This window comes from Photinus pyralis, unplaced genomic scaffold, assembly GCF_008802855.1.
Source record: "Photinus pyralis isolate 1611_PpyrPB1 unplaced genomic scaffold, Ppyr1.3 Ppyr1.4_LG7, whole genome shotgun sequence".
In the NCBI taxonomy this organism is placed as follows: Eukaryota; Metazoa; Arthropoda; class Insecta; order Coleoptera; family Lampyridae; genus Photinus; species Photinus pyralis.
In genome coordinates, this window is record NW_022170738.1 from 42554676 (window position 1) to 42566140 (window position 11465).

Genomic DNA, 11465 nt, shown 5'->3' on the forward strand with positions numbered 1-11465 from the left:
TCCTACTAATACCTTAATTATAGCCATGAACTCCTCAAAACATTTTTATTTCCTATTAATACCTACCTACATTATTGCTCTGAATTCCCCACAATTTTTACAACAGCTCTATTCTCTATAATTGGGCTACAAAGCCGGAGGACGGGTTTTCGAACCTGGGCTGAGGTAAGAATTTTTTATTTGTATCAGAGATAGGAATTTCCTTAGATCAGTTTCGAGCATTCTGCCGGCTACTCCAAATTAGGTTTTCCTGCAGTTTCCCTAATTCGTAAGGTAAATACCGGAGTAATATAGAACAACTTTAAAGCATTATGCGGGTCACTCTGTAACTGTGCGCAAGCCTGTTGAGGGCCCGGAACAAGAGAGGGGCAATAAATAAACAAAATAGAAAAAAAAATAGACTAATACCTACCTTTATAACTTTACTAAAATTTATATTTATTGAACTTATTGATTTTTTCGTACTCACATAAACGTGTAAACCTATTTATTTCCTCCTTTTCCTTTTAATTCCCTACTAAATACTTCATAATACCTTTTAATTTCCTCGGTAATTCTCAAAATACCTATTAATTCCTTTTAATACCTTCGAAATACCCTAATTCCCTCTTAATTCCCTCCAACTTGTACACTATTTCCTCTAGCGGTTTACCCCTCGATATATACCTACTTTTGTATGGTTCTAATAGGGCCACTGTTTATTTTTATATGAGTACAAAAGAACACCTGTTTGGAATCGAAGAATAATGTAAATCTTACTAATATTCTGTGATATTATGCTTCATCTGTGTCCATATTTTTTTAAATTTTATGTATGAAAACCTCCGAAAGTAGCGCCTGATAGGGTCAGACAGGATAGGCGGGATACAGGGTAAATGTCCACTCCTACACCTACTTTTAACATATCACAGTGGCGGATTTAGGATTTGGTCTAGGAAGGGTCGCATACAATTTTTAAAGTGAATATATTAAAAAAAAACATTTATTATACTTATAAAAATAGAGCATTTTTGGCGGATAATACATAATATATTGAACAAATAACTAATTCTTAATAAACTAAGAAAAGAACAAACAAGAAAATGTCTAAATGAAAGTCGAACTTTCTTTTTGTATGTGCAAATCGATTTTTTTTCCACCTTCCACGAAATTTGTGCAATACGCATTATTGCACGATTAGGGCATTGTGAGCGGGTACACCATCTTGTTGAAACCAATAGTTTACGACTTTTGTTTTCTTTTGTTTTGTGTGTCGGACATCGTTTTATTTGCAAAAATGCTACTCAATATAGTATCTACTTTTTTTATGGGCCATATAAAAAATAAAGTTGATAATGATTTTAACAAAATAAAACGTCTTGACGGTGTTTAGTAAAACTCAATATGTTTTTTTTTTGTATATGTTCGTAAAAACGAAATCGGCAAATTTCTTGTGTCTAATTTTCAGTTTAAATTTTATGTTTTTTCACTAAAACGATTTTTTAGGTCAATATATGATCAAGAATTGGAAGTTATATAACTCTCTTCCAATAGTCACTAGGTGCCCCCTGCGCCCCCCCCTCCTTTGAATTCGCGCCTGACGTTTTATATCCATAGCACATGAAACTTATTAAATTCTCAGCTTTTGAAATCTCCTAAAGGCTCTGAAACATATGTATAAACGTTTAAAAGGTTTGAAATCCCTTTCGAGACTTGGGCGACTTTTATAGTAACCTTTTGGGACTTTTACATCCTAAAAGACTTAGTTTGAATTATATAAATGCGCTGCCTGGAAGGTTCTTAAATTTTGGGGATGGTTCTTTGTTGTTTGTGGCAACCGTGCCGTGCACTGCCTCGCCGTAGAGTGATTATAGCTCTCTTCTGAATTCTGATTGGACGAAGTGAAGTGAGTACAAGGCGAAACGAATAAATAGCAGGCAAAAGCACCGAAGTAATTGGGTTAACCGACTTTTTTACTGTCTCAATATAAACTGACTTATTCTGGGATGGCTACCTGGAATACACATACTGTACATGACACGAAGCATAAAATCATCTAAGTACAAATTTAAGAAGGACGGTAGTCGATGATAGAAGCCACCCCACACGCTTTTATTAGACATAAATTGCGAAATTCAAAGATACAAGTCAACTTTTCCCGTATACATTGCGATATAACCATCGACTTGTACCCCATCCTCTTTTGCCGTCTATCTCCGCATTACATATTCGCTCGATAACCTTGCACTCCCACTCTTTGCTAACATAACACACCGAGGACTGCTCCACTTTGATTTGAATGGCATACTGCCGATTGCCTATCAAATTTGGAACCTTTACAAAGAAAGCCCCAGGTACGTAACTCACCTGCACTGCATATAAAGGCATAGTCCATAGGTGGCTCTTCTTCTTCTCCATGCTGATACAGTTCAAAATTGCAACCTTGCAAAGGATAAGTCTTTTTCTCTCTAACGCAATACACAAAGCCCCACGTCAAACTGCAAAAGGAAATGTGGGTAATTCTAACTGCACAACGTATACTCACTTGGAAAGCGTTATCGGCATGGATTCTTTACCAATGATAAAGCGATCGCCGTTCTCAGCGGTTAAATAATGAACAACAGAGCGATGGACAACGGCCCAATTCCAGTTTGCGTCATAACTACGATATCGGATGGCGTCCATACTTAATGTATATTCTTTACCTTCAATGACAATTTTCCCAGACAGTTCACCAAATTGGCCGTAGTGCAACCGATCTTTCCTTAAAGTAAACTAATCTAATCACAGATTATCCCGTATGACCTACATACTTGTTTAACAATTGAAAGTATTCCACACTCCAAGGTTCTAAAGAGATCGCGCTTGCTGTTAAGAAAGAATCAATATCTACAACACTATCAAATATTGGAATACTTGATCTGAATGTTAAATAAATCTGAATGGAATACAATCTACTGGAATCGGCAGTCGCTCTCATTTTTCCGTCATACGTAATCTTCCACTTCTTAACTGGGGTAACGGAGATCATCTTCAAGCCCTCTGCGTGAAATTCGCTTTTGTCCGTGCTAAACGTGGTTGATGGAGTATTGGGATGTTCCATTAGACCAAGTGAGGATGAAGGCAATTTTAAAAATAAGTGAGCGTCTGCCAGGCTACTGCTTCTTCGAGCTATTGATGCGGTGAAATTATCACCTTCTGCATTGCAGGCGGTGAAATAAACAAAGTCGATCGCCTAAAATGGTGTAAATGTAACGTTTTTGGAGCGAAGATTTACGTTACGTTATCGTGGGCCAACAACTGTGGCGTTTCCAAGTTCTCATACTCTATGGACGTGGATGCCAACATTCGTTGTAGCTAAAAAATTTAAATCACTGTCGAAAAGTTTATAGCTAGATGGCTCTCACCTTTTGAATTGATAGGATTATAAACATCACCCCCGTTTTTAGCCAATGCAAACTGGATGGTGTGCGGTATACATTAAATATCGGCGTACCTTCAGGCGTTATTAGTAATTTAATGAAAGTGATTACGGTTATTGCTATGAAAATTACCAAATACTCCCCAACTGTATTGAACATATTCGGCATATGTTATGAAGCAAATGGAAACTGATCGCTAACGGCTCAGCCTCAGCTAATCTTATCAATGGTTTATCGTTAATAGCTCTCAACTTTGAAACCACCATTTTTATTTTGAACTCGAGATGCAGATCTTAGTTTCGTTAATCCATGATCATGTTTTGCGCAACGCATCATTTATCATAATGAAGGTGCATCGTACAGATAACATTAACTTTCCAAGGAATAAGTGTCCGCAATATTTAGCATGGGTTGAAATAGACAAACTGTCAAAAAGAAGACTTCTACGTAGAACCAACCAAAACCAATAACTACCCTCACCTTGGTTGCAAGGCTTAGATGGATTTCATTATTTGAATGCCATGGAAGCTATGGGGGAACACCACCAGGTTCACATTTTGGCGTTGGTCTGCAGGTGCTGATGTCGTTGGAATCGTCTTGATTGAATTAACGTTGCTCCCAAGAGAAAGCACCCTGAAAATATTTTTGAGAGCAAAAATACTGTAATGTGTGTTGCCTAGGGTTAGGGTCACAATACCAGCTTTCCGTTTCACAGGTATCTTGCTTCGCCAAAAGTGCAAGTGCAGAAAATCACTTTCATTTGAGATCTTCCCACACAAACTCGTCTGTGCCAATAATAAATTACCATAAGAAGAAAGTAGGTGTACGCAGTTTGCCAATATAAGATGTTCTGAATTATGCAGCAAGAGCCACTCATTTGCATTGTGTGCTTGAAATTTGAAAGTAGGGAGTCAAGATTTGTTTGGCTGTAGTGTACATTAAGAGTGCATTAAAAAGAGTTGTAAGATAAGAATAATTTATTCGTACATACATAGTTACTTATTCATGAATTTGTTGTCTTAAAATGTCATCGAAGGTTGTTTGCATCTCTAATGGATTCTTTGGGAATGAAACAATGTATAAACATCGATTTAATTAAAATTATGATTTATTAGTGCTGTGAAAAAGATACTTTTTTTAGATGAATATTTGTAAGGAGTCCATAAATACAAAAAAGACCCATTATACCTACCAAATGTTCTTCAGGTGGTCACTTCAAACCCATTCATTCTGGGTGAATTACAGTGCGTTAATTATGGGCAAAGCTAAGAACGAAGAAACAAAAATAATCCATAATTCCCATTTTTGATTAATGTGAGCACAATATCTTGAAATAACACTCAAAATAGAAGTGCAACGTTCCAAAAAGGCGGATATGCAATTTAATATTTGTTCAACCTCATGATTTTCTATTTATTATTTAAACCTTAATAAATCAGTAATGTATTTATATAAACGTTGTCTAATTAATATAAGCTTAGGCAATGGCCACACGACGGTGACAAAAAATGGTGCTCGTGGACGAAATGAATAATGGAAGCAAATGCGCTTACTCACGATTTAACCACCGCTTACCCACATTTTTATTTTTGTTTAAATATTACACTATAATTTATCATAAATAAACGCTAGAAAAGTAGGGACAACAAACTACAGAAACACGATATATTGTAGGAAAATTCTCTACCTCGACGTCAAATTCGCCCCCGGAATAATTACCCTAACGAAACTCAGTACCGGTTCTATTTAATTCCGTAATACTTGCTTACAAACGTTTCGTCACCCACCCACTGGACTGGACACGTTCTGAAAAATTAGATTTCAAAGAATACAAGTACTAATTCTTAAGTTCCTTTCTACTTTGGTTTCAAAATTAAAATTCGGTTCAGTAAATTTACCTACAAGGCAACTCGCTTCCATTGGTGTCCAGAATGCGGTTTTTTCTTGAATTTATGGAACAAGGATGCTTGGTCGGCAAATTATCACATTTATTAGCCTGATGATGACTGAATTGTCGAAACATGTAGCTTGCATTGTTCCTAAGTTTCTAACTTCAAATCTACTTCACTTTTAATTGTTTATTAAAAAAGCTGTGGGAAACTTTTGTATCGTAGCGATAACAACGGTAACAATATTTGGTTACCGCGTTGAACGTGAATCTTGCAAGATGATAGACTAATTTTAATCCGTGCTTCAGGTTCCTCACAATTTATTAGCTCCAATTTAGTTTATTTATGGCCAGAATTACCAATGTTCCGCAGTATGGAAATGCCCATAATTTGCCCTTACAATTTAAGATTTTGAAAACGTAGGAATGAATTGTTTTTTTATTATACCTGAATCACAATCTCCATTTTAAACACTCAAATTGCGTGCGAAAAAGGGCCTTTAAAACACACGTGCTTTAAAGTTGCTAAGTAACGATACTTCAAGTATGACTTTTGAAACTGTCATCTGGATGAAATAAAAAATCCTCTAGGTCGCTTTCTGTAAATGCAGAACATTTCTTTGGCTTTTGTACCTATCCTTTGGTTGAAGCTTTCACAAACGCGCGTAATTTAGGGTATGCTTCCAAATCTGTTCCACTTTTTAATCACAGCATTGCTTTAAAGTTTTGAATGAATGCACCAAAATATAGAAGATTTAAATACCTTTGACATTTCCTTCATATATGCCAGCATTATGGATGCATTTAAGACTTTATTCGTAAGTAACTTCCTATTCATCCATGGAAACAACTTTCCTATGTTTAAATTATACTGCAGGTATAATAAAAAATACTATAAGATACACGTGTATAATTGGTCTTTAAAGCACTTGCAACGTTAAAGGCACTCCGCTTTGCGTCGTGCCCTTAAACTCGTTGCGCATGCTTTAAAGACTTGATTATACACTTGTATCTTAATATACTATTAAACTTCTTATCGGCTGCCGTTTGATTTATAATGTCATTAGCACCTCGTATAAACAAATTTGAAATTGGGTGCATAACTGTGATTAATAAACTGTTTTTTAACTTAAGTAGCCACTCAAATATAGCGCAACAAAATATTTTGCACCTTGGACCCAAACGCTTTCGTGGAAAGATGATATTTAAATGCACTTAAGGGTCCTCTATACATCCCGACGAGATTTGAAACGATCGGAGCGCCCACTAGTGTAGCTAAGTAAAAGTTGTTTTACCTGAATAGTTAAACTGCCAAAGGCAAGGTCACATGTCTTTGAGGGATTCCAAATTACATTACATAAATTAATTTAATTATAATTGCTGTACATTTCTAAACCTTCTCTTTATCTTCAACAGCAAATAATTTGGAATTTTCTAATGACACTCACAAAATTGTAAAGGGGCAATACCGGATTTACCACCCGAACTGAAGGTTACTAGTAATGAAGAAATTAAAAACAATTAGGTAACGAGTTTTCATCCGCCCATTTAAAGAAATTATGGTATACCTACCTAACCCTTTAATGGAAATTTAATCCAACGGTAATTATTTATATTGATGCATTACTATTTTTCTCTGCTAATTTCATATTTAAAACCACTTTCATCAGTGACTTACACTCATTATTTAATGCGCTAATTTGTTTGTTTTAAAATTTTTTAATATGCCGAAGTGTATGGGGAGTTTGTCACGAAGTTTAAAAAGTCGAAAATCCGCAATGAAGAAATTGTCGCAAAGGTAAGTAATTACACTTACTATATATAATTAATAAACGTAATAAAAAAGTAGCCAAAATCGTTCATTATAGGGTAAGGGGGTTGATTTACTATTCATGTGTTACATATTTTTTGGGCATGGACTTTATGAGTATGCGTATTCAATATATTTTTGTCTGTAGGAGATGGAATTCTATAATGCCCAAAATGGACCAAGTAGTCCCCACAACAGTGCCTCTTTGCAGTTCAAATGATGTTGATAACAATTCTTCTGATAAAACTGGGCCACCTGATTATTTAAGCAAAGGTGAAGAGGGATCCAACGCGATTGAATTTTAACCGTGTATAAGGGTTTCGTGCACGAATTCTGGTGCCCTCATTTTTAGGAATTTCGTCCTCATTTTTTTTTATTGTGCAGACAAGGGATGAAACTACGTACGTGTAGAAGCACTTTTTAAATAATTGTTATAGAACGAAAGATAACCGGCGCTAAAGTTTACTTAATTTTGATCATATTCAAATTGAAATAGAAAGCGTACTAGAGTTAATTTTGAAAAAGTGTTACTACAGGTACGTAGTTTCATCCCTCGTCTGCACAGTAAAAAAAAATGAGGACGAAATTCCTAAAAATGACGGCACCAGAATTCGTGCACGGAACCCTTGTAACTACGCGGTTTGCGAAATTTTTCGTACAGTTTGTGGCGCCGCTAGTCGACATACGCAAAACTAAATAGACCTCGAATTAAACGTATTCAGGAAATTTTTTGTACGTACTTAGGACTACTCTATTCCAATTTCATTCATATGTATATTAATAAGTCATTAAACATTGAAAATAAACAATGCTGTATTTTTATTAACTTTCTTTATAATTATAATTATAGATAAAATTCTCCGGATTATGCATCTCGTTTTCGTTTCTTGTTTTCTATTGCCCTTAAAATAGATTCAGGGTCCCGAATTTCCATATTTCGCGTTTTTCTCGGATCAACTAATTCGGGCAGTAGGCAGTCCATATAAAACGAACACAATTTTCCTTCCATTTCACTAGTCCAAAACTCGTCGTTCTTAAATATAGTTTCTATTTTAACCCCTAACGGTGTCCAGACCGCAAAAACACAGTACTGTCTGTCAGCAATATGAAGTTGGCCTTGCACTTGATAATACCACTTGTGTTTTCTGTTAATTTCCTCTTTAGACCAAAATAATATTTTATTATTTCGAATCGCTTCCTCGGGCGTCATATTTCTAGCGGACCATGGACATTTTATTTCTAACAAACCTCTGTCTCCAATTAGGCCATCGGGAGAAGCAGCCAAAAATGGAAAAATTGGATCAATAAATAAACCGCAGGGTTCGATGGTAGTACCTATAATGGCTTCTACTGCAACTTTAGCAATCTTTTCATTTTTTTGGCCGTACTCGCAAGCGTTACTAAAAAACTGTTGGGGATAAATGATAGAGTTTACTTGTACTCTGCAAGAAGTGTAATCCCGCCTGCGGCATACGTCGCCGAATTTAGACGCTGTCAGTCTTTTTCGTCTTTCTAAGTACCATAAATTGCACTCCTGCGTTTGCGTTGCACGTTCTATGTCGCGAATTTCAGTCTGCGTTTTTTTTAAATTTTTCAAATAAGCGTCCTTTGCAGAATTATATTCTTCACGGTTCATATCTGGTTTTTCACAGTTGTCTCCATAGTGTTTATTGAGATGACCCTCAGTTCGATTTTCTTTTTGCTTTTTTTTCTTCGGTTTTGGTCTTCTACGTTCGTTTCGCCTAATTTTGATCAATTCAGACCGTACTGCATATTTTCCGGGCTGCCTCCCACCATCCAAATATTTTTTTATTGTATAAATCGGTCGCTTTGTGTTGTGGGATATAACAGCCGCAGCACATCTGCTTTGATATGATCGTTTTTTACTGTAATTGATTCTTTTTCCACCAATATATTTGGCGATTATAGAATTAAACTGTTCAACAGTATTGTTGTCAACATCGTAAATTAGGCTTGAAGCATGTCGAACCAAAACGTTTGTAAACGATTCCAACTTATCGTATAAATCTGGAATAGAAAATGTTTTCTCATTTCATATTTATAGAGACTTTAAAGCAGTGGTTCTCAAAGCAGGTGCGCGTCACCGCCAGGCCCAGTTCATTTTATCAGCAGTTTCCTTGATTCCTTATAATAAATGTTCTGTTTTAAACGTTTTTGTATTGTTTAGAAGTAAACTTATTTTAAAAAAATATTTTTTTTCAAAGATTTTTTATTCTTTATATCTTTAGTACCTGTAAAAAAGCAAAAAATAATAATAGGGGTGCCGCGAATTTTGCCAGACAAAAAAGTTTGAGAAACACTGCTTTAGAGAATATAATTAACAACGACATGGAAGAACATGTATAGGTACCTGTTTGTTTCAAATCAGACACTGTACTTCCATTGGGTATATAAGACTCCTTGCAAAAGTACTGCAAATTTTCACAATCCTTATGTTCGCCAAATACGTGAGATATACAATTTCGTATATCTTTCTTCAAGTTACCCACTTTCTCGTTAAACGGATTCACTTCGGTTTTACGGAACGATATGGCCTTGCAAACTGCCCACCGAAGTCGTAGTTGATTTTGCTGTAAATAATGTCTTTTATTGATGAACATTCAAAATCGAATGATGATTTGAAAGTAGGTAATTAAAATAAAAAATATACAGAGCCATTTTAGCAAAATTAGTAAAAAAATTAGTCAAAAATCTATCAATTTTATAATAGGGTACAGTTATTCGTACTGTATATTTTTTGTTCAATCCTGTCTCATCTGCGTATGTACCTACCTTAATTTTTTTACGTAGAATTAATGGACCTGCCAACGTGTCTTTGATAAGCTCGCGTATTTTTTTTGAAAAATTCCTTAAAAGATGGTTCTTGCACTCTATCTTTTCGACTACAGTTGTTTCATAGGGGTGAGTATCTAAAATTTTCTTGTAGCAACTGCTATCGCCATCAGCAATTAACTTGTTATAAATTAGGCCGTACATTTCTAGGCTTCTGGAAAATCCTTCTGCAACTATGTCCGCCTCCATAGCGGCAGATGAACCACTCCAGTTTTTATAACATTTGTGAGCATTGGGGGTGTTGCCAGCTGTTTCGGATATTTTACAGATAGTGCAGAATTTATTTCTAACGCCTAAAAAAAGCACTTTCTTCGTTTGAAATCCAATGATTGCGGCTGCCCCTGACAGAGAATTAAAATTGGTGTGGTACGACCTTTTGGACCAAGTACCATCAGCGACAACAGTGATTAACGGAATTCCGTTTTTGTCAACATTTTTATTGCGTAAGGCGATTTCCTTTTCTTCTTCGGCGGCTTCCCTCATTGCTTTAAGACTAGCTATGTCACAAGCGTCAGACACTTCATCGTGAACGCTATCATACATCCGCGCCGACATACACGGTATATCCAGCGATGATGTCACTTGTTCCAAATGACAAAATCCAGAACCTATACTCATCATTGCGAGTACCGCGTCTTTATTAACAGTATCATCCGATGTGTGGATCTTAAATGTTTCGTTACACATTGAACATTTCATGTGCAACAATGAAGCTAAACCGTGCAGTTCCTCTTTTACAAATAATATGTTTTCTAAAGAGCAGCCAAACCGTTTTCCATGTGCTCCAAGTTTCATGATTGATGTTAGGAAAGACTTTATATCAACAATGCGCCGTCCCTCAAAAATTTCTATATTTTGGGAAGTTACAGATGTATTTCCCAAATTATCAACCTGAAAGTTAAAAAAACTCAAAAAAATCCTTGGTTCCCATGGTGTTAATTTATTGCCAATAATTAACATTATGGGAACATAAAGCTTCTATTTTAGGTAATTTGAAATTTTGTTTTGTAGTTTAATGAAACTTACTAGATCGTTTTTCAAACAAGATTGACTACAGGAAGGAGCACCTGAATTGGTCGGAAATGTTAAATTGTCATTCTAAAAAACAGAATTTGGTTTCAGAACTAAACAATACTCCCACTACTTACTAATTTGTTGTTCTCCACAATTATGTGGGGACCGAAGTGGGAACATGACGGATCATCAGAAGAAACAGGGTCGCCATTCTAAATCAAAATATACTAGTGTTACAATGGTCATTGAATAAAACTATTGTGTTTAATGTCTTTAAGAAGGTACTTGCCATCTTTTTCAAGGGGAACGTTTTCTTCTTTTTTCTGTAAGCGGATAATCGTAAATGACTTTTATTCCCTCGTCTATAATGTTTATCGTCACTCATTGTGGTCGATAGGTACCAAAGCACTCACAAACACTTTAAAATCCGAAATATAGGTAATACAAATGAAAACGCTGTCTAAAGACGCTAAACGCTAAAACAATACCTACTATCAGA

General features: G+C 35.7%; 2 protein-coding genes and 1 long non-coding RNA gene across 8 annotated transcripts in view; 1 reads left to right on the forward strand and 2 right to left on the reverse strand.

The window, feature by feature from the left end:
- The window catches only part of LOC116175860, a 36296-nt gene that overhangs the window by 1900 nt on the left and 22931 nt on the right, over positions 1 to 11465 (forward strand). The window lies entirely within an intron of this gene.
- On the reverse strand, positions 2096 to 4360 carry LOC116175859. Of its 4 annotated transcripts, none has more exons than XM_031494204.1 (8): positions 3882 to 4360; positions 3387 to 3826; positions 3262 to 3336; positions 2896 to 3214; positions 2793 to 2847; positions 2525 to 2743; positions 2347 to 2477; positions 2096 to 2297 (listed from the first exon to the last, which is right to left on the reverse strand). In XM_031494204.1, the coding sequence occupies exons 2-8, from the start codon at positions 3567 to 3569 to the stop codon at positions 2128 to 2130; spliced, it is 1152 nt and encodes a 383-aa protein (XP_031350064.1). In that variant the 5' UTR covers positions 3570 to 3826; positions 3882 to 4360; the 3' UTR covers positions 2096 to 2127. The 4 variants fall into 4 exon arrangements, with proteins under 4 accessions (XP_031350064.1, XP_031350063.1, XP_031350065.1 ...); XM_031494203.1 differs by having other exon boundaries at positions 2793 to 3214; positions 3882 to 4034; positions 4099 to 4336; XM_031494205.1 differs by having other exon boundaries at positions 2793 to 3214; positions 3387 to 3475; positions 3534 to 3826; positions 3882 to 4328.
- LOC116175857 lies at positions 7411 to 11442 on the reverse strand. Of its 3 annotated transcripts, XM_031494198.1 has the most exons (5): positions 11101 to 11442; positions 10979 to 11050; positions 9893 to 10843; positions 9471 to 9690; positions 7411 to 9127 (listed from the first exon to the last, which is right to left on the reverse strand). In XM_031494198.1, the coding sequence occupies exons 3-5, from the start codon at positions 10745 to 10747 to the stop codon at positions 7965 to 7967; spliced, it is 2238 nt and encodes a 745-aa protein (XP_031350058.1). In that variant the 5' UTR covers positions 10748 to 10843; positions 10979 to 11050; positions 11101 to 11442; the 3' UTR covers positions 7411 to 7964. The 3 variants fall into 3 exon arrangements, with proteins under 3 accessions (XP_031350058.1, XP_031350059.1, XP_031350060.1); XM_031494199.1 differs by having other exon boundaries at positions 10979 to 11442; XM_031494200.1 differs by lacking the exons at positions 10979 to 11050; positions 11101 to 11442 and having other exon boundaries at positions 9893 to 10854.

Coding starts and splice junctions, on each gene's coding strand:
- LOC116175859 (XM_031494203.1), bottom strand. CDS start 3,569: ATGCCGAATATGTTCAATACAGTTGGGGAGTATTTGGTAATTTTCATA. Junction 2,744..2,792: donor TACTTTCAATTGTTAAACAA/GTATGTAGGTCA, acceptor GTTTACTTTAAG/GAAAGATCGGTTGCACTACG. Junction 2,298..2,346: donor TGCCTTTATATGCAGTGCAG/GTGAGTTACGTA, acceptor CAAATTTGATAG/GCAATCGGCAGTATGCCATT.
- LOC116175857 (XM_031494198.1), bottom strand. CDS start 10,747: ATGAAACTTGGAGCACATGGAAAACGGTTTGGCTGCTCTTTAGAAAAC. Junction 9,691..9,892: donor TTCTACGTAAAAAAATTAAG/GTAGGTACATAC, acceptor CATTATTTACAG/CAAAATCAACTACGACTTCG. Junction 9,128..9,470: donor GTCTGATTTGAAACAAACAG/GTACCTATACAT, acceptor TTTCTATTCCAG/ATTTATACGATAAGTTGGAA.